Below are 25,507 nucleotides of genomic sequence, written 5' to 3'. Positions count from 1 at the left end.
ATAACTACCCAATGGAGCACACAAAAAACCATAACACACAGCAATCTCTTCAAAGGTAGGATTACATAGTAAGTTCTGTTTTCGACATTTCCCTTTCATGGTGTATCTGAAAGTCGTTATTACTGCATCTGCCACAAAATTTGGCTGAAGTGAAGGCTGGTAGCTGTGTCTGCAGCTGCCGAGAGACCAGATGCTACCCTATTGCCAAAAGCGTGTAACCTCTGGTCGGTGAAGAGGCCCGGCGGGACTGAGGAAGGAGACCCCTTGTCCTGATTAACCGGACACTGTTCCCACAGCTCATTGGCCCTGTGAAGGAACGTGTCGAAGGTGTACGCCGTGGAAACCTCGAGGGGGCAGCGGCGGGCCAATTTGTCCCACTCTGCTAACGTTTTAAAGTGTAGGTTAGCTGAAGTGGGGAAGGTGGTGCGCTGTGAGACCAACATCCTGTCCTGTGCGGAGGGCTCTGCTCCGCTGTAGGCAGGGTGGTCCTGTGTGTACCAGGACCACACCCCTCCCTTGGAGGAATCTTAAAGAAACTTTCCCGGGGAAAAGGCGCCCGGGGCAGAGAGGGACTCCCTGCCTGGAGGAGGGATGGAAGCAGCACCCCTGACAGTGCGGGCTGGCTTATTAAGCCATACCTGCACCATTTCTGGCACTCTGAGTTGCCTTGTGGTTCTGGAGTTAGAGTCACATGGCGTAAGGAGGGTCAAGGGTAACAAAGTAGCCTGAGGGACTGATTCGGCATACGTGACCCTATTGGGGAGGGTCAGTTGGAGCTCGGCAAAGTCCGAGTTTGGTTCAGGCTGGTCCCTAGGGAGGCATGGGCTCAATCTGTCCCCCCTGGGATGTGGGCGAAGAGTGCCCATCTGCTTGTTCGTCCTCATCCGAAGACAGGGGCTCCCACTCTTGTTCGCAGTCCATCCCCTGCTGGGTGCCATCCCAAGTGGATGTACCCACTGGGGCGTCCTGTGAGCTGTGGTCAGCCCAGCGGGATGAGCTGGGACGATCCCGAGCTGGGACCATGGCCGCCACTGTTATGTCCTTGACACCTGAAGCGGGTGGGGAGCGTGTGGACCGTAGGTCCAACCATGCTTGGGATGGTGGGTGCCACACCTTTTCAGAGAGGGCGTCCCTGGATGCAAGAGTGACCCACGAGTGCTGTGTGGGGACAAACACCCAATCATCTCACTGTAGGACCGAGGGCTGGGCAGGTGGGGACTGCCGGCTCCGCCGGGCCGAGTAGGGCCCCTGAGCAGCCGTCGGTCCTGACAAGGAGGCCGTTGTGACCGTGGAGGTCACCTGTGGGTTGACAGAGGCCCGATTTGTGGACAGAGTGGCAATATTGGTCGAGGAGCTCGACCTGACCGACAAGAAGTCGATCCCACTTGTTGGGGCTGTGTGTGTCACCCTGTGAGATGTGCTGGGTTGGGTCCGGTGGGGAGCGGACAAGGGGCTGGCCCTTGGTGCTCCCGGCAACCCAGTGTGCACCCTAGGTGCACCCCAGTACGGGTAGAATGGGGGTAACCACCCGTGGGCACCAGCCATACTGTGACCCGAACCCCAAGGGTCACTGGTGCGTTGACCTCCATGAAGGGAACAACCTGGCCAAGTCGGAGGGAGGTCAGGTCCGACTTGGGTGTCAGTCCCGCCCGAAGACGAGCGGGCTGACTGCCCGGAACCGCCTGACACGCACGGGCCTCCCCCAGCAGGGGAGACCGGCCGGATAGCGGGAAGACCTGCAGAGCAGGTTGCCACGCGCCCCGAATCCCCTCCCGTGGGGAGACTGGGGTGGCTTGGCCCGGGGTGGGCAAAGTGGAGATCCCCCCCCGGAACCAAATTTTTCTCCCCCCCCAAAAGGAGGTGGGGGAGGGGGGTCGACAGAGAAGGGAGGAGGGGGAACAACAATGGGGCACGTGAGGGCCGTCTCCGAGTGGGGACCCGGGTAATGGCCGGGCGCGGCCTCCCCTTAGGAGTCCGCGCCTAGCTGCGAGTCCCCACAGCACGGAGATGACTTGCCATTCACCCTTCTCCCTGCCTCGCGCTGGGACACCTCGGGAGGCGACGCTCGTACCTCTTTCCCCCCGGTCCCCTTCATGACCGTTTTACTGGTACGAACGTCGCCTCCGCGATCAGCGTCTAACGACGCATTGCCGCGGTCCGTATCGGGAGGAATCATGAGCTCCGGGCCTGGGAGAGTCTCTTACCGAGTCTCAATCCCAGCATCATGATTCCCTGCCTTCGTGGTATGGCACACGAGGCATGGAACCCGCGCTTAGGCACCCAGCGAAAATCCGACCCCCAACAGAGAAAGGAAAGACAGGATCGACTTAGAGGCAGAAAAAATCGAACGAATCGAGGGTGCCGAGTCGAATCGAGTACACAGAATGTAAGAATACAATAAACACAAGCCGCATGCAACAAAATAAGGCCAAAAGGATACGCTGAATAGCCGAAAAAAGCGTAAGACGAGACAGAGCGTAAACCTGACAAGATGGCGTGGAGAGCCTTGGCCAAAGGAATGATTAAGCGCTTATAGTTTTTAGAGGCGTTTGATTGGCTGAGAGCGGGTGGGCCCGTCTTTTCACTGTTAGCCGCGCAAAATTTGGCCAAGCAGAGCAAACCAATAGGCCTAGTTTGCATCAGTTTGACATGGTACAGTATATGACACCAAATTTGGCCACACAGAGCAAAAAAACCTGGCAACAGCTTGCATCAGTTTCACACTAACTGATTACAATGCCAAAAAAAGCTTTTCCCCTTCTCACCAATGCACAGTGCACACATGTGTGCATGCATACAGGTATGTCCACGTGAGTGTGTGTGTGTGTGTGCGTGCACGAGCGCGTGAACATGTCAGTTAGCAGCAGCATCCTCACCTTGCGCTGTTTCTGCCTGGCCCTTTTGGCAGCCCTGGAGGACTGCTGGCTCTCTCCACGGCTCCCTTCAGAGTCCGTGCCATTGATAAATTTGAGCAGTTCATCCACGTTCATGTTAGCAGCACTGTCCTGAATGTCTGACTGGCTCCCATGGTTGCTCCCACCCTGCTTGGCTTCAGTCTGTTGCCACACAAGTCAATACCAAAAAATACATCAGAGACAGTATATGGAAACATACCACTGCCTCCCATTCTTATAATTGCTTCACATCCATTCAGAGACAGAGGGGGGGGGGGAAATTCAATACTCCTCTAAATGTCATAGTGCCAGATCATATAGGAGAATGTTTTCCATTGATAAGCTTGAAAGTAAAAAAAAAAAAAAAAAAAAATTGTTTTAAATGGGGGGGGGGGAGGGCAGGGAAGAGATTAAGCAAGGGGGGTTGGATTGGGGGTGCAGGAAAGAGGGAACTGGGTAAAGAGGAAAGGCAGAGAGAGGGAAGGAATCTAAAGAGGATTAGAAAGAGAGAATGGTTTATATAAAACAAGCAGAAGAAACATAAAATGGTGAAATATCTCTGTGACATAACCACCATAAAAACAAGCAGAAGAAAGATAATATGGTGAAAATGTCTCTTTGACATAGCTTCGTCTGTGCTTTATTTGTGTGCGTGCTTTCTCATGTGTGTATATGTTTGTGCATATTTTCAGACAAGAGAATTTATTTTGGTTTTTAAACAGCATCTTTGACTTGGTTGTTTTCAGAGATTTGTAGCAATTACCAGGTCTCATGAGTGTGTGCCAGTGAGAGAGAGAGAGAGAGAGTGAGAGAGTGTGTGTGTGTGTGTGTGTGTGTGTGTGTGTGTGTGTGTGTGTGTGTGTGTGTGTGTGCATGCACGTTGCTGTGTGCTGTCCGTGTGTGTGTGTGTGCGCGCGCACACACACTCGTGTGCATGTGCAAGTACCCTTGTTAATGTGCATGTTTGTTCACTCACAAATATTCGCCTGAACACAACACATCTAAACCATACCCTCTGTTTGAGCCTTCTCCGCAAACGCTCCCTCATCTCAGCGTAATTCTTGCTTGTTTGGGCCACAGGTGGCTGCACAAAGATAAAGAAGAAATCATATATCCCTGCCCTCTGTGCTGACAACACTGTTCCTGCACTTTCAGATTTTGAATTCTTTCCTCAGTGTAATGAATTCTAAATGTACTGAATGTACTGAAATTCTAAGCATGTTGGGTGGTGCTGGTCAAGCATCTGCTTACTAGGCATGGTATCGCATATATGGATTTGTCTGAATGCAGTGACACCTCGAGAAACTAAAATGAACTATACTAAATGTACTGAAGCAGCACAAAAGCCTGTCTGGCCTTTGAAATTCTTGTCTGAATTTCTAATGTTTCATCATCATCCATTGGCATTTTTATGTATTACAATTTCCCACCACCACCACCTGGAAAACACTTCATTTTCCCACACCTTTTCTGATTGTACAAACCCTGCCAGTTGAAAGAATGACTGGAATGCTGATGAAGGAAAAGAGCTTCAAAAAAAAACACACAATATATCTTGATGCACAAGAGATTGAAAGGATGTCAAGACACCAAATGAATGAAATAATTCCTCAAGCAATACTCACATTTCCATGACCAAAGAATTCACAGTAGCAACAATCACAGTATTTGCCCTCCTTCTGGTTGTTGGAGGTGGACGTGGACGAGGATTTCTCAGAGCAGCTATCATCAATGCTGTCGCAGTTGTCATCATGGTGTGACTGACAATCCGGGTCTGTACAGAGGGTGGAGGTGCCTACACTGACATTGTTGATGGTGGTGGGAAGTGCCGATGCTGACGAACACATTCCCACGCCCGCATGGCCATCTACCTGACTCTCCCCTCCACTGCTGTGTACCATCTGCAACCATGTTCAGAAAACATCAATCAAAAGATGTTTGTGGATTTTTTCTTCTTCTTTCTTTTCTAATGACTATGTCACAAATCAATATGGTAACAGAGGAATCAGATTCAAATTTCACTTGTCTTCAGTTAAACTTTTTTTCTTTTTTTTTTTTAATTCACACCATAACTTTACAAGATAGCACCCACATTGTTTCAACACAAAGCAATATGATTCCCACTGATTTTCCAATTTCAAAAGATGACAAATTATATAAAACAACTTTTGTCTACAAGCTAAAACTCTAGTCAGCTGCAGACTCATTAGAGACTTGCTGACAATGCCACACTGCTTTGACACCTGATGGACAGATGGACGCCTGAAATGGTTTTGGCCAGACCGTCGGCATAAAGAAGACAGGCGTCATGGGTCAGTGTCAATAAGCCATTCTCCGTCTCCAGCAATTTCTCCACTCCTGAAAATGTTGACAGCTTCATATACTTGGGATCCATGATCTTCAATAACCTGTCCCTCAACACTAAGATCAATACCACAACTGAAAGGCTGCCATCACCTTGGAATGCTCCACTGGTGAGTGCAGAAGAACAAGAACCACACAAACAACACCTTAAGATCTTCCTGGCATGCATGCTCAGCACTTTCCTGTATCCCAGTGTTTGTCAGCAAGAAGAAGGAAACCTGTTCTTTAGTCCATCTGTACTGCTTCGGATGTATCCTAGCCAGACAGGGTTCCAGACACTGAGGTACTGAAGAGAAAAGGTCAACATCTTAGATGGCTAGCTCATGTCTGGTGGGAGAAGAATGAGACGAATCCCAAAACACCTTCTACAGCCACCTTGAGACAGCCTTGTGCTGTCAGATGTCCATCCCTCCACTAACAGAGACAAATGCACAAGAGACGTGATCTCTGCAGCCAATGACAACAACAAGAATTAAATCAACACTGAGCACCATGCTTGCTAAAAGGAGACTAAAAAAATTAATCAAGCAATCTGTGGAAAAACAAGCACACAATCTGTCAAGTAAACTGAAGGAAGGAATATACACAGTGCCACTGATCCAGCTCTATCAACTTTCCTATTCAAAGTCTGCAAATGAGAATGCCATTCCATCACTGGACTGTTAGTCCATCACAAAGTTCAAGATCCACAGCATGAACATCAACTGACTCCAGTCTTACAACACATGCAGAGAGCGCCGCTATAAATGCCTTGCAGAATAAATTCACCTTTACAAATTTATATAATTCACTTCTGGAATAAAAGTAAATTGCCTAATACCCATTATAAATATATCTGCATGCATGTGTACATGTGCATGCAAGCGTGTGTGTGCGCGCCCATGTGCGTGTGCGTCTGTGTGTGTGTGTGTGCATGTGTGTGTCTGTCCTTGCAGTAAGTTAACCTGTCTTTTAATCAGAGAATTTAAATCCTCAGTCTGTGTGTGTGTTCCAAGCAATATGATAACCTATCATTTTAAATCAGACATTAAATGCTCAGTCACTAAACTATGTAATCAGAACAACAGAAGCTGTAACACTATCGGCAACAAAAAACAACTGTTTAACAATAAATGTAATAAATGACAAAAACACAATTTTATGGCAAAATGGCACACAAAGCCCATGCTGAAATGTTTTATCATGAAGAAAACTTCCATGATTATCTGAAAGAGATAACCAGAAAAACATTGCTTTTAAAACCTAGAAGACAGATGGCACAAAACAGATATATTCAATTACACTGATGTTCATCAAAGTTCTTTGGTGAGAAAGTAAGAGGACATTTTTCAACCACTAAGATGTGACTAGTGTTGTACACCAAGCATAAAGACAAAAACTTATCTTTGTCCCAAAAATCCCTGTATGGTGCATATACAGTATCAGTCGATAGTAAGCCTACAGCTATCAGACTGTGCTGGTTGGTTTTTTAACGTGTGAATGAAGTATTGAGACATGCCTCACAAATATCTTCTAATAATAATTCCAAAGAAAATGTAAAGTGCCCAGTTCAGAGAAGACATGCTATCAGTACACTAACTTGGCTGCAAGCTCAGTCCGCATTGTAGTGGTAGCGTCCAGCACATGTATGACAATAACTGCCAACTCAATATGACAACTCAACTACCATGCTTTGTTTACACAAAACACACCTTCAGAATGTTTCAGTCCCAGTAGCGTTGACTGACTGATTGATAAGGATACTTTTATAGCGCCTATCCTCGACTGGACCAAGCTCTAAGCTCTTCACAAACACGGGGTCATTTGCACAACAGGCTGCCTACCTGGGTAGAGCCGACTGACGGCTGCCACTGGGCACTCATCATTCATTTCCTGTGTCATTCATTCAAATTTCAGGCACGCACACATACACACTCAACAGACGTAACATTTTACGTGTATGACCATTTTGTTTATTTACCCCGCGATGTAAGCAGCCACACTCCGTTTTCGGGGGTGTGCATGCTGGGTATGTTCTTGTTTCCATAACCCACCAAACGCTGACATGGATTACAGGATCTTTATTTTGTATTTCTTTTTATCACAACAGATTTCTCTGTGTGAAATTTGGGCTACTCCGCATGGAGAGTGCATCGCTACTCTACAGCGCCACCCCTTTTTTTTTCTTTTTTTTTTCCTGCGTGCAGTTTTACTTGTTTTTCCTATAGAAGTGAATTTTTCTACAGAATTTTGCCAGGAACAACCCTTTTGTTGCTGTGGGTTCTTTTACGTGCATTAAGTGCATGCTGCACACGGGACCTCGGTTTATCATCTCATCTGAATGACTAGCATCCAGACCACTACTCAAGGTCTAGTAGAAGGGGAGAAAATATCGGCGGCAGAGACGTGATTCAAACCAGCACGCTCAGATTCTCTTGCTTCCTAGGCGGACGTGTTACCTCTAAGCCATCACTCCACTTCGCGTGCGTATTTGATCTTCTGCGTGCATATACACACAAAGGAGGTTCTGGCACTAGCAGGTCTGCACATATGTTGATCTGGGAGATCGGAAAAATCTCCACCCTTTACCCACCAGACACCGTCACCGAGATTCGAACCCAGGACCCTCAGATTGGAAGTCCAATGCTTTAACCATTTGGCTATTGCGCCTGTTGACAAATTAGGTTCTAATTAAGCTGCCACCTCTGCCATCACTTCCAAATGTGTTTGCTACAGCTTTTAGTATCAGATTACAAGATTGTGTCTTCAATAGGCACTAACCCAAGTGAATATCTGTGCCATGAATAGCTGTGACTGAGTATCAAATGTCTATATCAATGTGGACTGTGGCAGCACACAAACTACATGAAAAGATCTGAAAATACCTGTTGTTCTACTGAAATTCAATATGTCCCCAAGACTGACAACAGACAAATACTATGGGTAGACATGACTGCTTAAATGCTTTCAGGGTAACAGGCAATACATACATAAAAATTTTTTAAATCTTAAAACTTATTGGGCAAATACTTTTGACCATATACCAAATACGACTGCTTGATCGCTTCCACCAGCGCTGCCTTCGCACCATCCTCAGCATCCACTGGAGTGACTACATCACAAATGTCGAGGTCCTGGAGCAGGCAAAGACTATCAGCATCGAGGCAGTGCTGCTAAAGACCCAGCTACGTTGGGCAGGGCACGTGTCTAGGATGGAGGACCACCGCCTGCCCAAGATCGCGCTGTATGGCGAACTGTCCACTGGCCACCGTGACAGAGGAGCACCCAAGAAGAGATACAAAGACTCCTTGAAGAAAGCTCTCGGTGCCTGTCACATTGACCATCGCCAGTGGTCCGCAGTAGCCGCTGATCGAGAGACCTGGCGACGCACCATCCACCAAGCTGTCTCCTCCTTCGAAAACAACCGCAGGGCCAGCCTTGAGGACAAACGCAGAAGGAGGAAGAACCACGACGCTGCAGCCGCGAACCCAGACCAGACTTTCCCTTGCAACCGCTGCGGCCGACTCTGCTTTTCCCGCATTGGCCTTGTCAGCCATGAACGTGCCTGCATCAGACGTGGACAACGCCCTTCCTAGATCTTCGTCAGCGAAGCCAGGCCATGAATATACCAAATTAATCCAGAATAGTCTACTTAATTAAGATTTATGACTTCACCCACTGATGTCCTGTATCTTTATAAAGTTTATGGCTAGGAAGGTCTATCAATATCTACCATCCAGCCTAATTTGGTTTTTCTGGCAGGTACAGGAAAGAAAAAAAAAAGTTTGTTGAAGTTGGAATTTTTTTTCTTTCCTTTTGTTGTTGCTTTTATAGTTGATAACATTATACTATTTTCCTTACATGCTGGCTGTGACTGCAGGAATGCGAAGGCTGACTGCTGGCAGGAGCCTGTCGAGGTTTAGGTGCCGATTTTCCTGACGTTGCCTGGACACCACCGGGCAAGCTGACATTTAAGTGGTTGTGACTGGAAGGGGGTGGGGGTGGTGGGCTCACTCCTGCTTTGCCCACAGATCCAAAGCCTGAGTTTTGAGGAGAGGAGGAGGTGTATTTTTTGCATGGCTGTGCGTACGTACGCTGCTCCTTCCCGGGTGCCGGAGAGGTCCCTACGTTGCCTCCTAAGGTGACAGGGCGAGTGCTGGGAGGTGGGTTGAGAGGAAGAGGAAGACTACTGACAGAGGAAGGGGAGGCCGGGGAAAAGCTGAGGGGTAAGGAAGACAGCGCTGTTGAGCGCAGGTTCAGGTTGAGTTCCGGAACGCTGGAAGTATGTTGTGGCTGGGCAGAAGAAGAGGTGGACGTGGGCGTGGTGGTGTCTTGAACAAATTGTTCCGTTGGAATCTGGAACGCCGGGGGAATCCCTGTGGCAAAACCAGCAGTGGCGACAGCTTTAAAAGCGCTGCTTGTGGTGGTGGCCATGCTGGAAGAGCCCAACATGATGTGGGAGGCTGCCACTGCATGGGACGGGGTGGCCATGGACGACGACAAGGCCTCCAAGGAAAATGGAGCATCGGCCGTCATGGGTGGAGGAGGGAGGAGGTCCTGACTGAGGGTGGTGGAAAAGCGATGTGGTGGGGGCCCCAAGATACGAGAAGAGTCATACGAGGAGTTGTCCCAGTCCCCGTACGCACTCAGCAGATGGTCGTGAATAGAGTCTGGGTCTTCAATATCCAACTTGAAGGGCAGGCGAGCGCTGTGCAGGTTGTAGAGTTGAGGCTGGAGCAGAGAGCGGTCCTGGGTGTGGGGGGCATGGTTGACCATGGGGTGAGCAGCGTGGTGAGGGGCAATGTGCAGCTGGGAGTGGGTGACCGGCAGTGTACCATGGATGTGAGGGTAGAGGTGAAGTCCAGATGGCCGGGCAGGGATGGGCAGACTGGTGGGCAGAGCAGTGGACACCGTCTGCCCTCTCTGCTCCAGGCATATGTGGCACTGGCACTCTTGTTGTGACACCTGTAATACACACAAACACACACACCCATGGGCAACATGACTTCTGGTGACACCTATAAAAAAAAAACACACACACACACATGGGCAACATGACTTTTAATGACACTGTAACACACACTCTGGATCGAGCACAGGACCAATGAACATGTACGGAGCAGAAATGAGAACCTTGCTGGACCTCAGGAACCTCTCCTTTAAACTGTGAAGAGACGCAAGCTGATATGGTTTGGACACAACACTCGACACACCAGCTTGTCCAAAACAATCATGCAAGGCACCATCGAGGGCGGGAGAAGAAGAGGAAGACAGCGGAAGAACTGGCATGAGAACATCAAACAATGGACCGGACTCCACACACATGAGCTGCTGCCAGTGGCTGCCAACAGAGACAGATGGAGAAGGGAGGTTGCGTCTGCGGTCCTCAGGCTTCCCCAAATGACTACTTTGTAGTTATGGGCCTGAGGTGAGGTGAGGTGAGAGGAAACACACACACACACACACACATGGGCAATGTGACTTCTGGTGACACATGTAACACACACACCCCCCCCCCAATGGGTAACATGACTTTTAATGACAACTGTAACACATACACCCATGGACAACATGACTTCTGGTGACACCTGTAACACCCATGGACAACATGACTTCTGGTGACACCTGTAACATACACCCATGGGCAATGTGACTTCTGGTGACACCTGTAACACACCAATCGGCAACTTGACTTCTGTTGACACCTGTAACACACATGCACACACAGATATGGGCAACATGACTTCTGCTGACACCTGTAACACACACACTTATGGACAACATGACTTCTGGTGACACCTTTAACAAACACACACCTATGGGCAACATGACTTTTGGTGACAACTATTACACACACACTCACACACATAGCCATGGCCAAAGTGTCTTCTGGTAACACCTGTAACACACCTAAAGGCATCATGTATTCTGGTGACACCTTAACTCACAATTACCACACCCACAATATAATAATGAGCCTTCGCCCCCTGACTGAGTTTGATGTAAACACATCCATTGTAGTGTTTTGACATGAACCAAATCGTATGACTGAGAACGCTGTCTAAAATATTTGGTGTAGGAGTATTTTTCACATAGGTGGTGAATGAGCTGATGTTCTGGCCAATTAAATCATCATGCTGAATGATAATTGGATGAAATGCCGTATTTCTATCATGCCTCAACATTTAATTCCACCATGCTTCAACACTAGATCCAAAATGCCATGTTATGACCTTGAACTTCAACCACTAACCTTGTCTATTTATATGGATTTTGTTCTCACCATCACTAAACATCGTACCAAATTTGATGAAGATTATGTACAGGTCCTACTCAAATTCATACAAACAAAAAAAAAGTTTTCTGTCAATATCATTTGCCATTTTGTGAACCTGACCTTAAACCTCTGATTTTTAATTTCTTTAGGAATAATGATGTCACCAAGACTAGATAAAATACCAAGTTTGAAATAATGATATCACCATGACAAGATAAAACAAAAAGTTTAATTAAAATTGCAAGCAAAAAATTATCAAGCTTTTTCTATTCTGTAAAATAGCCTTGATCTTTGACCTCTCACACTGCTTTCCATATCATCATAAAGGGGTGACTTCAAAGGTCTTATCTATACCTACTATCTTAGTAAGTTAGGTTCCTATGGCACTTGCAGTATCTGCGAAGGTGCCAACATCAATGTTTACCATGGATGGACACAAATACATACCATGAGATTACACACTCTGTTAACACACGCAAGTAAAAAATTGCATGTTCTCACACACACACACAGTTTGTACATTTACATCTACCCTGGTCTCCGTCTGGGCTGGTGAGACACAGTGGTGACAGGCACAGGGTGGTGTCCCCATGTTCGGGTAGTCCTGTGTGTTCAGCTCCAGTGCCTCCTCCGACTGCTGGCTCTGCTGCTGGCACATGGCGCCCCACAGCTTGTTGAACCCTTCTGCTGATGGAACCACCACCGGTGCTGTTGGCATCCCCAGCTTCCCTGAGGCCAGCATTGCGTCAAACTCCTTCTGGTCTTCAGAAATACCGTCGTCATCTTCATCATCGTCGTCTTCATCGTCTTCTTCATCCGCGTCGCCTTCCTCCTCGTCCTCGTCTTCACCGTCGTCATCTTCATCTTCCTCATTATCGTCGTCGTCATCGTCTTCATCATTGTTGTCATTATCTTCGTTATCTGCATCGTCTTCTTTGTCGTCCCCCTCATCCACTCGCGATGTTTTTTCTTCCATTTCCCGATTGTCCCTGAGCACAGACAAACAAAACGATGAGCAAAAAAATAACAACGAAGTGCTCTTCTATAGTACTGTTCACTCAGAGAGAGGCTCACTGCATTTCAGGTGCACAGCACTTCACAAATTACATATAACAAGAAAGAAACAACAACAATCAAAAGAAACAAATAACAGTCATCCATGGCACTCCACAATTTACTTGTTACAAAAAACAAAAGCAAAAAAGAAAAGAAACTATAATTATCAAAAATCAACCATGAAGAAACAATCACCATCCTTACATCATAAACCATGCACACACACACACACACACACACACACACACACACAGCACACCCGCCCTGGAAAGATCTGTACATCTCCCAAATAACAGAAAATTAATTTCAAACTAAAAAGACGGGCACTACACTCTAAACAGAGCATAGAGAAAAACAGTAGTGTGGTGTCGCAGCTTGACTGTTGAAAAACTACTTGGGAAAATTGCAGTTTATACCTAATTCTGCCTTGAAGACTACTGATAATGATGACCAAAGAAATTATACCAGAAATGTTTCATGTGAAAAAAAATTACAAAGAAAAGCAAGCAGAAGACCATGTGGCCAAACACATCTGGTCGAGGCACTTAAAGTTGTTTCCTGATCCTGTATAACTGAAAATAGTGAAGGAGTGCTTTAACAAAGAGAAGCTGAGGGCATGGCATCACTACTCTCCAGGCCAAACTGTAGTGCATGACTCACTTAGCACATGTAGAGCGCATTCATGAACAAGAGGAGTACCTAGCAGCCAGATTGACTGCAGACGACTTCTGATATCTCGCAAACTGTCAGATGCAGTAAACCGACTCAGTGAATGCTGTCTAGCAGACTGTCAGACACAGTCAACCAGTAAACCGACTCAGTGAATGCTGTCTAGCAGACTGTCAGACACAGTCAACCAGTAAACCGACTCAGTGAATGCTGTCTAGTAGACTGTCAGACACAGTCAACCAACAAAAAAAATGTGATTAATGTTGTTTCAATGTGCTTTTCCTTATGAATCCCTAAATGGCTTACTTCACTATTTGTATGGAAGTTCCTGCCCTTCTGACTCAACTGATGGGAAAATATGGTATTATGTTATTCATGCCTGCCTTGATATTACTCTTTAAACAAGACAGGCAAGGCCTTCAAGACTGGCATGTGACAGCCAATTATTTGACAACAGGAACTGCATATTAGAAAATAAACAAGACCAAAAATCTTTTGTACCAGCTAACTTTTCCTGCTGATATAGAAAGCCAAGTCATTTTTCATCTGACCTTTATTTCAATAAGGATCATGCTATCATCATGGCTAGTCACTGTACCAAGTTTGAGGGGAACTGAAAGAATGACAGGAGCTCAATTTACTTTTTGTTGCCAAATTACCTTGACCTTCCACTCTGCTTACCAAGACATTTGTCATAAAGGGGATGATCATAAAGGACTTACAGCATGCCAACTATCCTACCAAGTCTGGTCCATATTTTATTTGTGCTTGGTGAGAAAATTCTAATGTGGGGGAGGGGCGGACAAAAAAAAAGAAGAAAGGGTACTGTCTGAAAGAAACCAAATTCTCACCCCTGTGATGACTGGCTGCAGGAGCTGAGGTGATTGGTAGCCATCTCTCGTGTAATGGGCACCGGGGAAGATGACGCTGAGGAAGATGTGGTGGATGACATAGACGGAGGACTAACGTCGATGATGTAACGATTGGAGTCGGGTGGAAAGTTGAAGGTACGGTGAGAGCCGTTCGTTTCCAGCTGCTCGGGGTTGATGATACCACACGTGATCATGTGAGTAATGGTGCACTCATCGCACGGACACCTGCACATTAACGAAACAATGACTCGCACTGTTCTCACATGATTTCAGACTGTAATACTAAAAACACCTCTCACATCATATCCTGAAAAAAAATCTCATTACGTGCATCTGCACATGAATGATTAGAAAAAAAAATGTTAAAGGTCCAACAGCCTTCTGAGATGAAAAGGGCACCAAATTCATATCCACTATGTTTAGGGCTCGGCATGGGTAAGTATGCAGGTACCCTTTCACACCTCAGAGGAATGAGAAAAAAATCAGAGAAAAATGCCTTTCCAACAACAAAATACCATGCTGAAACAGGGCCTTGAACTCCAACTACTGATGAACGTCAGATATGAATTCCAACAGCTAATTCTGACAAGGCAATTTTGCTACAGCACCTTCATGAATAATTACATTTCGCATTTAAATGTATGAAACCCTCATCATGATCTCAAAATAAGTAATGACATGGTTCAGTTTGTGGCGGTACATGAATAGACTATTGGCAGTGCCAGGTGAGTTACCAACGATGCTTTTTCCAGTCCCTTCAAGTAAATGGATGCACAGCTGCTACTCTCTCATCCCTCTTCACATTCACACATGTGAAGAACAACAAACACATTTAAGATTCCCTAATGAAAACTCATATCACAGCTTGAAAGCTTGAGGGCATACAAAAATAACCAATACTCAATGGTCCAGAAAAAAGAGGACAGCTGCCTCAACATCAAGAGAGAAATCAGCCTTTTACCTAAAGTCTACCATGGAAAGGAGAGCTGCTGCCCAGGAATTCTGGAAAACTTGGATTTTCTTCCGTGTATGGTTTTAAAAATATCTGTTCCAACTCACCAGTCATTTTCAGACTACACCTTAGATTATCCATATCCTCAAGGAAGTTCAGTCAACGTTGCCCAAAAATTCTGACTGATCCAGCTCATACAATCTAATAATACCAGTCACAAAAGCACACACATACACACACACACACTCACATACACACACGCTCATGCTCCCCGCAATGCCAATGCAATGTACATGCACGGGCAATATTTGGACATAAAAGAGTGTATTCCCACACAATGTTAGATTCATGTTCTTTTTCCACTGAAGTTGTCCTGGCAGTGACCAACTACAATAAATATGTGAAAGGAAAAAAGAAATCAGCTGTCACCTAACACTTCTATCCCTTTGAAAGGTAAAGTGTTTTAACTATTAACGGGCACACAACCAAAGAAGAAACAGTGGACAGTAGGGCTGAAGTGTTTTCTAATCCTACTTTTAGCATTCAGTCTCTGCATCCACTCCTTCCAATATGTGCACACAAAGGTATCCCAGTGGCCTACCTTTTCCTGCTACACCTTGGACAGTGCGACTCTTCAGCAGGTGGTTTTTGGCCTGTCAACATGTTCCTCATTGTTTCTGTGAACTGAGCTTCCATACTGGAAAAAAAAAAAAAAAAAAAAAAAAAAAAAAACCAAATGAATGTGACGCATGAACTGTCACATTGTGGACTGATAGGCAGACAGTGACCACAACACTTACATGGGAAAAGTGATTTCAAGGAAAGCCACACAGGAAAAGCAGCATGCCACAAGCAACAGTGCAGGTAAACAGAAATGAGCGGTGGGTGCACAAATCAGATGGTTGCACAAAACCAGGTGAAAAAAAAAAATTGGTAAGAATGAAAAATGATCAATGGCAGATCAACCATGTGCACCACTTCAGGCCATTCAAAAAGAAAATGCAGAAACAAAAAGTGACTGATCAATGTACAGACTGGTGCTGTAATAACAAAAACAAAATAAAACAGCCACAAAAAAAAAGAAAAAAAAGAGAAAGCTCACATCAAGTGAAGAAAGAAAGGATGACAGAAGCTAACTCCATCCATTTGTATACCAAGTTCAGCCATGTCAATGTTACGTGATTACTAATGCTTCAAACATGACATATAGTGCAATTACTACCACAAAGCATCTGTCACATCACCATCATGAGCACTAAAAAGTTCCTTTTTGTTCCTGTTTTCCTTGTTTCATTACTTTCAATTTCTATCCACTCAAATTATTTCCTTCAAATAACTTTTCACTTTCATAAAAACTGCTTTGTCCGGTCTTTTTTCCCCCTAACAGTTATAACAAACTCATTCTGTAAGTTACCAACAACAACAAAGAACTTTTCAAAAGGGTCACGACAAGCAAGCACTTTTGTTTCTGATTCCTTATGTATAATTTCAATTTTTTATTTCACATTGCTCAGTTTGGTCTTGGTTAACTTTCCTTGACCAAGACTGACAGTTTTTGTCTTACCTGTGAGGCATAGAGGCCTTTGGATTACTCTTTAGAACCTGCTGTTCCAGGATTTTCCGCTGTGCCTTGAAGAATTCCCAGTCTTCCTTCAGCCATTTCTGCTTTACTTTGAGTGCCGCCTGTCAAAATTCAACAAAACAAATCATGAAATGTCGCTCACCAATGCTGTACTGACGTACACCGTAGGTCATGTTACAACATTCTATGTTTCGAGTCCCGCATTACAAAAAATACCCATTAAATTAGCTCCCCTGAGAGCTCTTTATCTCCCGAGTTCATAAACTAAAATTATTCACCTCATTGTCATATTTATGGCGAAAGTTTTGCAAGTTGGTACGAAGCTCAAGTTGTGTTTGCAAAGCCATGGCTGAACGCAGACAAACCTACACACTTACACTAGTATTGGAAGACATCTTTCATGATGCAAATAGTAGAGATAAAGACTGTGGACTGAATGAGATATAACTGCGAGAAGTTGATGCCGAAGATGCTGATTTTGACATGGAGGGGGGTGGGAGGTGGAGTTGCTTGACGAAACTGAAGACAGACAAGCTCAGCTGATTCAAGATGAGGTGGGTGTTTACCAGGTTTGTCAGTTTAGTATCTGCTTTCTGTTTGCTGTAACAATGAATATGACTGCACTGTGTGTGTTTTGAATGTGTTAGCTGTGGTAAGTAGCTTCGTCAGTCACTGATCAGTGTGTGTGTGAGAGAGTCAGTCAGTCACGTGTGTACTGTGTGGGACCATCACAGCGCAAGGAGGCGTGGCTCGCTGGCTGGCTCATTGTTGATGACAGCATGTCGCTCGCCTAGAGCTTTCTGTGTATTCGTTCCCGAGTGTGTATTGGTTTGTTGTTGTTATCGTTGTTATTGCTGTTGTTGTGTGTGTGTGTATGTGTGAGAGAGTGGGGGAAGGGGGAGGTGGGGTGGAGGAGATGTTTATAAAACTGAAATAATGGAATTTTATGCCTAATTCACCTTGTAAATGCAACACCTGTAGAAGTGTGTGTGTGTGTGTGTGTGTGCATGTGTGTGTGTGCGTGTGTTGTCATTTGTGTGTGTGTGTGTGTGTGTGTGTGTGCGTGTTGTCATTTTGTTTTGTATGAGAAATAGAAAATGAAGGGAGTGTGGCATACCATGAACCAGTTTCAGTGTGTGGGTGTGTGTGTGTGTGTGTGTGTGTGTGTGGTGGGGGTTTGGGGTTGGGGGGGTGGGGGAGTAGGTGTGTGTGTTTGTATTTCAGCTTTGAAAACAATCAGAAATAAAATGGCACCATTTCATAACCTTTTTATATGTTATAAAAAAAAAATTAAAAAAACAACAACACACCTCCAAAAAACCAAACAAACTTAGTCTTTTATACAATGTGTTTCAGGTATGCAGCATGGTGATGATCATGATGTTCATCCTCGACCATCTGGAGTTGACAACTTGCCACAAACCTGCAGCTGAAGACCACCAGCAGCAAGACCAAAGGGCAGTAAACAATCCCCCAGCAATTCTGGATTACAACAAAAACATGGGTGCCGTGGACCATCATTACCAACAGCTGCAGCCCTAAGATGCCACAAGGAAAACCCTGAAATGGCACAAATAGCTGTGTGTGCATTTTCTACAGATTGCATTGCTGAATGCACACGTCCTCTATAAAAAAAAAATTTTTTTAAAGCTGGCAACAGCAGTACACTTCTGGACTTCCAGAAGGATGTAATTAGTGCCATGATTTTTGGTGACCAAAACCCAGACACTGCAAAAGATGACCACGCTGTTTGTCTTGTGTGGACGACACTTCATTCATGTCATGCCACATACCTCACAGCAGAAGAGTGTGATGTTCTACTGCCCAGACTGCCCCAGCAAACCAGCATTGTGTCTTGAAGACTGTTTCCACAAGTACCACACACAGTGTTTTTACTGGCGATAGATGCTGGGTGAGTACACCCTCTCCATTCTTTGTGTGGACTGTGTTGGGAGTCTTGTGGACCTGGACACTGTTGCTCAGCATTAGACAGTGTGTGTGGTTGATCACAACAGTCACAAGAAAGACTGGTTGATAACCTGGTTCATGTTGTAGCACCTACATGATGGAATGACAGTCCCTTTTTTTTTTATTGCATTTTATGGAACTTTTGTTTCAGACTGACTATTATTTGAACAAGTGAGTATTAAAAACAAAATCTTGGTTCATTTTCCTTTCATTTAATATATACTTTTATGCACTTATCTAAGTACTTTAGAAATATAAGCAAATTAAAATCATTGGCGTGTTTTTCTTGTTTTTCTGAAAACTTTCTCAGCATAGGCTATAGCAAAACACACTAGAAGTGAAGGGGTTAAATAAGACTGCCCACATAACTGTGTGCAAGACAACCTATCTTCTACCTAATCTTCTCCATTGAAAGGAAAAGGGTAATTTCTTTTTTAAATCACTGTGGAGTAGAAACAGCACTGCTCTTGAAAATAAATAAACTAATCTCCTACAAATTTATCACAGCTACCTTTACAAGCTGTAAATTCTATCTCAGCATTGTCAGCCTGTTAAACTGTGAGTGAAAGACAAAGCTGTAAAAGGCAACAGCTTGATCTGGGGGAAAAATGAAGTATAGTAAAAGAGAGAAAAGACACATTTTCAAAAAGTCTACATGATGCTCAGCTTCTAAGGGTAGTACATCTTGACATAAACTGAGAAACTTCAGAATTCATTTTAAAAAAATCTCTTGTTCTTCTTTAAGACTTTGGTTTCCTTCCAAATCAAGCTAACTTCTAAAGTATTTCTTACTTTCACTCCTCGGTTTCAGCTGGCAAAGTTCTTGAGATGCAGTTCTCATCTGCTTAGAATAACTGCATTTGACTGCAGATTATTTCCTCATTCTTTCCTAAAATGCAGCTCTCACTTTTGCTTCAGTTTTTTTTGAAAAAGACAAACTATGGACATTTCCTAAAAATCAATAGTCAGAATATAATATTAGCAATAAGAAATATATTTCACATTAACGTATGTACACACACACACACATGCACATACACACACACACACAATGCTCATACATATATGGTCATACTGAAAACAAATCTTTTCAGGCACTGGTAAGAACACAGACCAGTGTGTCATCTACCTGTTCCTCATTGTATCGATCAATCAGCTGCTGGCAGTCGTGCCACAGTACCAGTATCACAGACATCTCATTGCGAAAACTGACAAAGCTTTTCATCAAGTTGGGGTAAGTGTCCTCTGTATATGAGTCCTTGTCCAATGCTCCATACCTGAAAAAATTAAATGAAGACACTTGAAATATAACTGCAGGAGACCAACACCCTTCACCCCCTTTTTTTGAAATATCTAGAGCGTCTGTTTAACTTTGGTTATGGATCACCTTGTACAATTTCAATATCTGTACTCTATTTATGAACAGTCATTCAGTGCCTCTGTGTGTGTGTGTGTGTGTGTGTGTGTGTGAAATTTACAAGCGTGAGAAACACCATTACCAAATATATTCCAAATGGCTTTTATTTTTCAATGGCAATTAGTATCAACATCATTATCTAAAATCTGCCTCCAGTATGAACAATGATGGTTTGGTTGGTAACAAAACAAGTAAAAATCACTCTGTACATGCAGACTTCAACACTTCTGAACACATGCCAGAACTACCGTAAAGTTCGGTCTATAAGCCGCGACTTTTAACCCCAGCTTCAACCTCTGCTGCTTATACAATGATGCGGCTTATTTGCGGATTTTAACGACCCCGGGAGTGTCACGTTCTCGTCTATTCTTAGCTGCCCTTCAACTCACCAAAATCATGATTTCTGTCCATGAATTTTTGGATGAGCTTCAGGATAGTGTGCTAACTGTTCACGTTTTATAAATCAAATCCGCACACATTAAAGCCTTCAGATCAGCATTCAGTTCTATCTGCTCAAGCTTACACCCTCATCATGCCGAAAACGTGACGTCATGCCTATGATGCAGCCTTCAAATTGAAGGCGATTGACCTAGCAGGCGACAGTGCAAGCGACAAACCAGCAGCGACCTCCACCTTCATGTTCATGAAGTGAAAGCGAGGCTGAAGTCAGTGACAAGATGGCGGAGGAAGCTGTGCTGGTTCTCTTCAACTCGGACACTGAAGATGAAGATTTTAGTGGATTCAGTTAGCAGGATGACGTTGAATAAATGTGACTATCCCTAAATTATGGATCTTATTTTCGTTGTGTTTATTTATTATTTTTTTGTGGCACTAGCAGTATTTTCGCTTGCTTTTCTTTGTGTTGTACCCACTTGTGTTTATTTCATAACCTACAGTATCGACAGCTTTTCTGTAGTATCAGTATGTGTTCCAGTACTGGAAATAAGTGCAGCTTATAAACCGGTGCGGCCTATGTATGTATAAAGTTCAATTTTTTCCAAAATTTAGTGGGTGCGGCTTATATACCAGTGCGCTCAATAGACCAAACTTTACGGTAATACCAAAAACAGTGATCAATATCCAGTACCATCTGCAATGAAATGTCTTAGTGTCACCAAAACCAGCACAAAAAGGAGGCTAGGGCTCACCTCAGCTGCTCACACAGTGTTTCCAGACAACCCTGGACAGTGGGCTCTGTGTAAACAATGGTGTGATAAAGATGTTTGTTGTGCAGTTCCCACGTCACATTGAATCGCCGCAAATGGTCTTTCTGGAAAAGAGCAAAACAAAAATACCTGTGAAACAAATGTCACATTTCTCTTACAACAGATACACCTCATAAGGCTGTCGTTCTTGGGTAATATGCAACAATAGCAGCTCTTCATATTGAAACAGACCACCACAAACATCAAGTTTTGTTAGCATTTCTGTTATGACAAACCATAAGGATGAATGAAGTACCTGCAACAGGAAGGTGGAGGTAAATCATAAACCGCATAACAACTGCAAAATGATCAATCGTGTGTTCAAGGAATCTGACGTTTATTTTCATGTGTTCTTTCGGGAACAGCTGTGCGAGTTATTATACACAAGAACAGAAAATCACTACATGATATGTGCTAAACATAAAACTAACTTAGCTAAGTTAACACTGGCAGGGATAGTAAAGAAAGTACAGATGTATTATAATATATACAAATGATACATTCTGGGTGAAATGGATGTTATTCTCTATTTGACGACCATTTCAAATGTTATACTTATAGTGGTATTCCTCAGAATACTGTTGTTGTATGTGTTTTTCTTTTTTGTCTGCCGTTTTCGCGTTTTGTCCATTTTGTTCCCCTTTCCCTTCCAATTATGTATTTACAATAAATTTCTCTGTCTTATCAAAATGGAAATTTTTTTAATGTTGTAACCATTTTTTCAAAGCAGTGTGAGCTGGAGATAAGGTACTGGGGGAAGAAGACTCTCAAAGAAAAGAAGTGGGAGCGAGGGGGTAGAATTTTTTCTCTCTCCTTTATAAGTACAAATATTTGTCATAACATCACTCCAGAGCAATTTTACCACATTATGGAGAATGAAGTGAACTGGCAGTCTTTCCACTGAAAGTGACAAGACAAAATGGAATAAACTGACTGGCTTTCTAGGAACGATTTTCACCGAAAGAGGCAGATAAACTGGCATTTAACAGCACAAATGGCAAAACACATGCAGAGGACCATGAAATAAAGGAGAGACGAATTGGGAGACCTCCTAGTTGATACCATGTCGTCCTACACCCTTTTAAAATGTAGCCTCTCCTTGCAGTTTGTTATATTTCCCACGTTTATTTTTTTCTTTTTTTTCAGAACACCAGCAAAATGTTCTGTTCATCGTTATCCAAACCGATGTCTATCAACAATTAGATCCCTTCTGTATTTTATTTTTTTAATCCAAACTGCTTTAAGCATTTCCCAGTCTATTCTCATTCTATATTTAGCAAAAGTACCGGGTAAAAAAAACAACAACTGAGATAATAGAAATAAGACTTTAATAATAATGATAATAATTTTCTTATTAAAATTCAGATTCACAAATAACTTTATTCCAAGTGATTAAATAACAGATAAATTAACATACAGATTTATTACTATTCAAAATCTTAACAGTAAAAACATTTCTGACAATTTCTCAATGGTCTGCCATCATGGAGACAGCAGATAAGCCTGGGTGTGGCTGTGAAGGGTGGGACAAAGAATGGATGCCATAAATGCAAAATGAGATAAGAGATGCCTCATTTTAGTGTATTTAGTAATTAATGAAAAACAGATATGGAACAGAAAAATATTGCTCATGTTAACTTAAAATCTGTCGAATTCCACACAAATTGGTGTTGCTACAAGGAAATAACTGAAAGTGGAGAAGATTGACAACAAACCATTACGCTGTGAAAAAAACTGGAAAAAAAAATCCAAGCCAATAATGAAAGGTAAAAAAAAAAAAATTTTAATAGAGCATTGTACATCATCATGGATGTGTGTATTAATATGTGTATGTATACGTGTTTATAAAAAAAAAATGTACGTGTATGTATGTGCAGATGTATGCATATGTATATATGTGTTTTCATCTTTCTGTGTACGTATATATACATGTGTTTATGTATGTATGTGTATATGGATACATGTGTATATGTACAAGTGTATATGTGAGAATATATATATGTGTGTGTATGTACATGCATGCATATCTATCTGTATGTATATCTATACATAAATGGGTGTATGTGTGTATGTATATATATATATATATATATATATATATATATATATATATGTATGTGTATATGTATGTATATATATAGATATAGATATATGTGTGTGTGTGTGTGTTGCTGAACTTCTGTTTTAAAAATAGGTTATCATTCCGTGTACAAAATGTTTCAACGCGCGCACACACACACACACACAAAAAATGGGTGCCATGGACGTAATGCCACTTAAAAGGTGGAGATGATGGGGCAGCAAGAAAAAAAAGAGGGGGTTAACAAACAAGCAAACAAAAAATTATTCCCTTCTCACAGTCACACTCAAACACTACATCATTTACAGGAAGAAATTAAGAAAGAAAAATCTTCCAACACACATACACACACAAACACTTTGAAATCAAATAACCACAAAGAAACCATAAAACAAGTATATATAAATTGAACAAACCAACATAAGAAAGAAAAGCGTTTTCAGAGTAACAGCTCAGTGGCTTCAACCAATCAATTCCAGACAATGCAGAGAAAAGAAAACAACTTACAGCAGAAAATGATAGCTCGCAGGGACTTAAAGAACTGGAGACGAGACAGAAACCACAGAAATATAGAAGTGGTCTGAAGGCAAGGCAGGGCACAACCCTGTATGTCATCCAGTCTGCTCTGGACCATGGCACGACTTCAGATGGAAATGACCCAAGGTTGAAGGGAGCAAGTTATGCTGAATGGCTTAGCCAGAGCGAGGAATGGGAGCATTTTAATGCTGCTGGTAATCTTCAGCTACTACCATGCATTTCCCAACTCCATGTTGCAACTTTCTGTTCAACATCTTGAATGGTCTTCCTCTCCTTCACATCCTGTTGCATGCTGAGTTGTTTCATCATCTGAAGGGCGCAATAGCCGAGTGGCTGAAGCATCAGACTTTCAATCTGAGGGTCCTGGGTTCGAATCTCGGTAACGGAGCCTGGTGGGCAAAGGGTGGAGATTTTTTTCCCCAATCTCCCAGGTCAACATATGCGCTAACCTTCTTGTGCCTGAACCCCCTTCCTGTGTATACTCGCCTTAAAGATCCTGTAATCCATGTCAGCGTTCGGTGGGTTGTGAACATATGGCTACCTACATGGCAGGGTAAAAACTGTCAAACATGTTAACCCTCAAAGTGCTGGACATAATAAAACATACAGAAATCGTGCTTAAAACAAAGGGATTGTTTGCCTCCGCTACCTGTGCTCTGATCTGGGGCATTTGTACGCTTATTAGTAAGAATATATAGGTAAACCTATACATTTTTGTAAAGTAGAGTGCATAAAGAATCAGATATAAGTAACAAAAAAGCTGTACTCTGTATGTACTTGGAAATATTCCACAGGATATACTCAACAAATTTTGCACTTATTTTCCACAACGTCAACCACAATATCTATAGGTATGTTCACATCTTTTACAGAGTCAAAATCTCAAAACTGACATTAGACCGTACAAAAGAATGTCCTGGCTGCAGAATCATGATATGAATAGAACTGAAACAATGAAATTATAAGCATTGTGTTATTTGTTTAAGACACCCCCACTGAGCCATGCGCGCACGTCTACAATACCTGAAGCTATCACAGGCAAAAACAGAAATAAAAGTTTTCTTTTAGCTTATGTTGCTTTCAAAACAGTGAGAATGCTTTCAATCAAAATAATTCCCAGTTTTCTAGCTTCATTTAGTCAAGAGTTAGCAATAGATACATGCCTAACCCACTTTGCCACCCCTCCCCACCCCGGTCACCCACCCCCCACTTTTTGTGGCTGGAGACAAAAAACTCAATGAACAAGCAAACCAGCATGCCCAAGTGTCAAAATAACAAATTCGTTTTCACCATAATCCCTGTCAGCAAACGAATCATCACTAATGACAAGGTCACTCATTTCCTGAGCTATGTCAACTTCAGTGTCACTCATTTTTTCCAAAAATATGGAGATCTGGACTGTGCAAACACAAGCAGGGAAGCGGTAACACCAGAACGAGGCAGTTTTACAAAGGATGCCGAGCACAGCCGAACGATTTCAGACCTTATGTAAACAGAGCCATTACACTTCACATGGAAAGCCACGATTGTGGCCCATCGCACTCTTCAAGTTAAAGCCCACTCATGTGCATGCGAGTAAATGTGGGAATTGCAGCCCATGAATGAAGAAGTTTCATGATCTGTCATCATAATTATTTATCAAAGCAGATTCTGCA

General features: G+C 43.3%; 1 protein-coding gene across 6 annotated transcripts in view; it reads right to left on the bottom strand.

The window, feature by feature from the left end:
- The window catches only part of LOC143276252 (uncharacterized), a 58,622-nt gene that overhangs the window by 11,569 nt on the left and 21,546 nt on the right, over positions 1 to 25,507 (bottom strand). For 4 of the 6 annotated variants that reach the window (XM_076580734.1, XM_076580759.1, XM_076580769.1 and 1 more), the window contains 10 exons: positions 21,179 to 21,300; positions 19,743 to 19,890; positions 16,628 to 16,746; positions 15,665 to 15,760; positions 14,091 to 14,336; positions 12,035 to 12,503; positions 9,099 to 10,202; positions 4,520 to 4,795; positions 3,907 to 3,978; positions 2,877 to 3,056 (listed from right to left, as the gene is read on the bottom strand). In XM_076580734.1, the coding sequence (XP_076436849.1) occupies positions 2,877 to 3,056; positions 3,907 to 3,978; positions 4,520 to 4,795; positions 9,099 to 10,202; positions 12,035 to 12,503; positions 14,091 to 14,336; positions 15,665 to 15,760; positions 16,628 to 16,746; positions 19,743 to 19,890; positions 21,179 to 21,300 (2,832 nt within the window). The remainder of the gene's footprint in view (positions 1 to 2,876; positions 3,057 to 3,906; positions 3,979 to 4,519; positions 4,796 to 9,098; positions 10,203 to 12,034; positions 12,504 to 14,090; positions 14,337 to 15,664; positions 15,761 to 16,627; positions 16,747 to 19,742; positions 19,891 to 21,178; positions 21,301 to 25,507) is intronic. The other 2 variants (XM_076580744.1, XM_076580752.1) reach the window with 2 other exon arrangements.

This window comes from Babylonia areolata, chromosome 2, assembly GCF_041734735.1.
Source record: "Babylonia areolata isolate BAREFJ2019XMU chromosome 2, ASM4173473v1, whole genome shotgun sequence".
Lineage (NCBI taxonomy): Eukaryota > Metazoa > Mollusca > Gastropoda > Neogastropoda > Buccinidae > Babylonia > Babylonia areolata.
The sequence above is the reverse complement of the archived record's forward strand: the minus strand, read 5'-3'. Positions and strand labels throughout refer to the sequence as shown.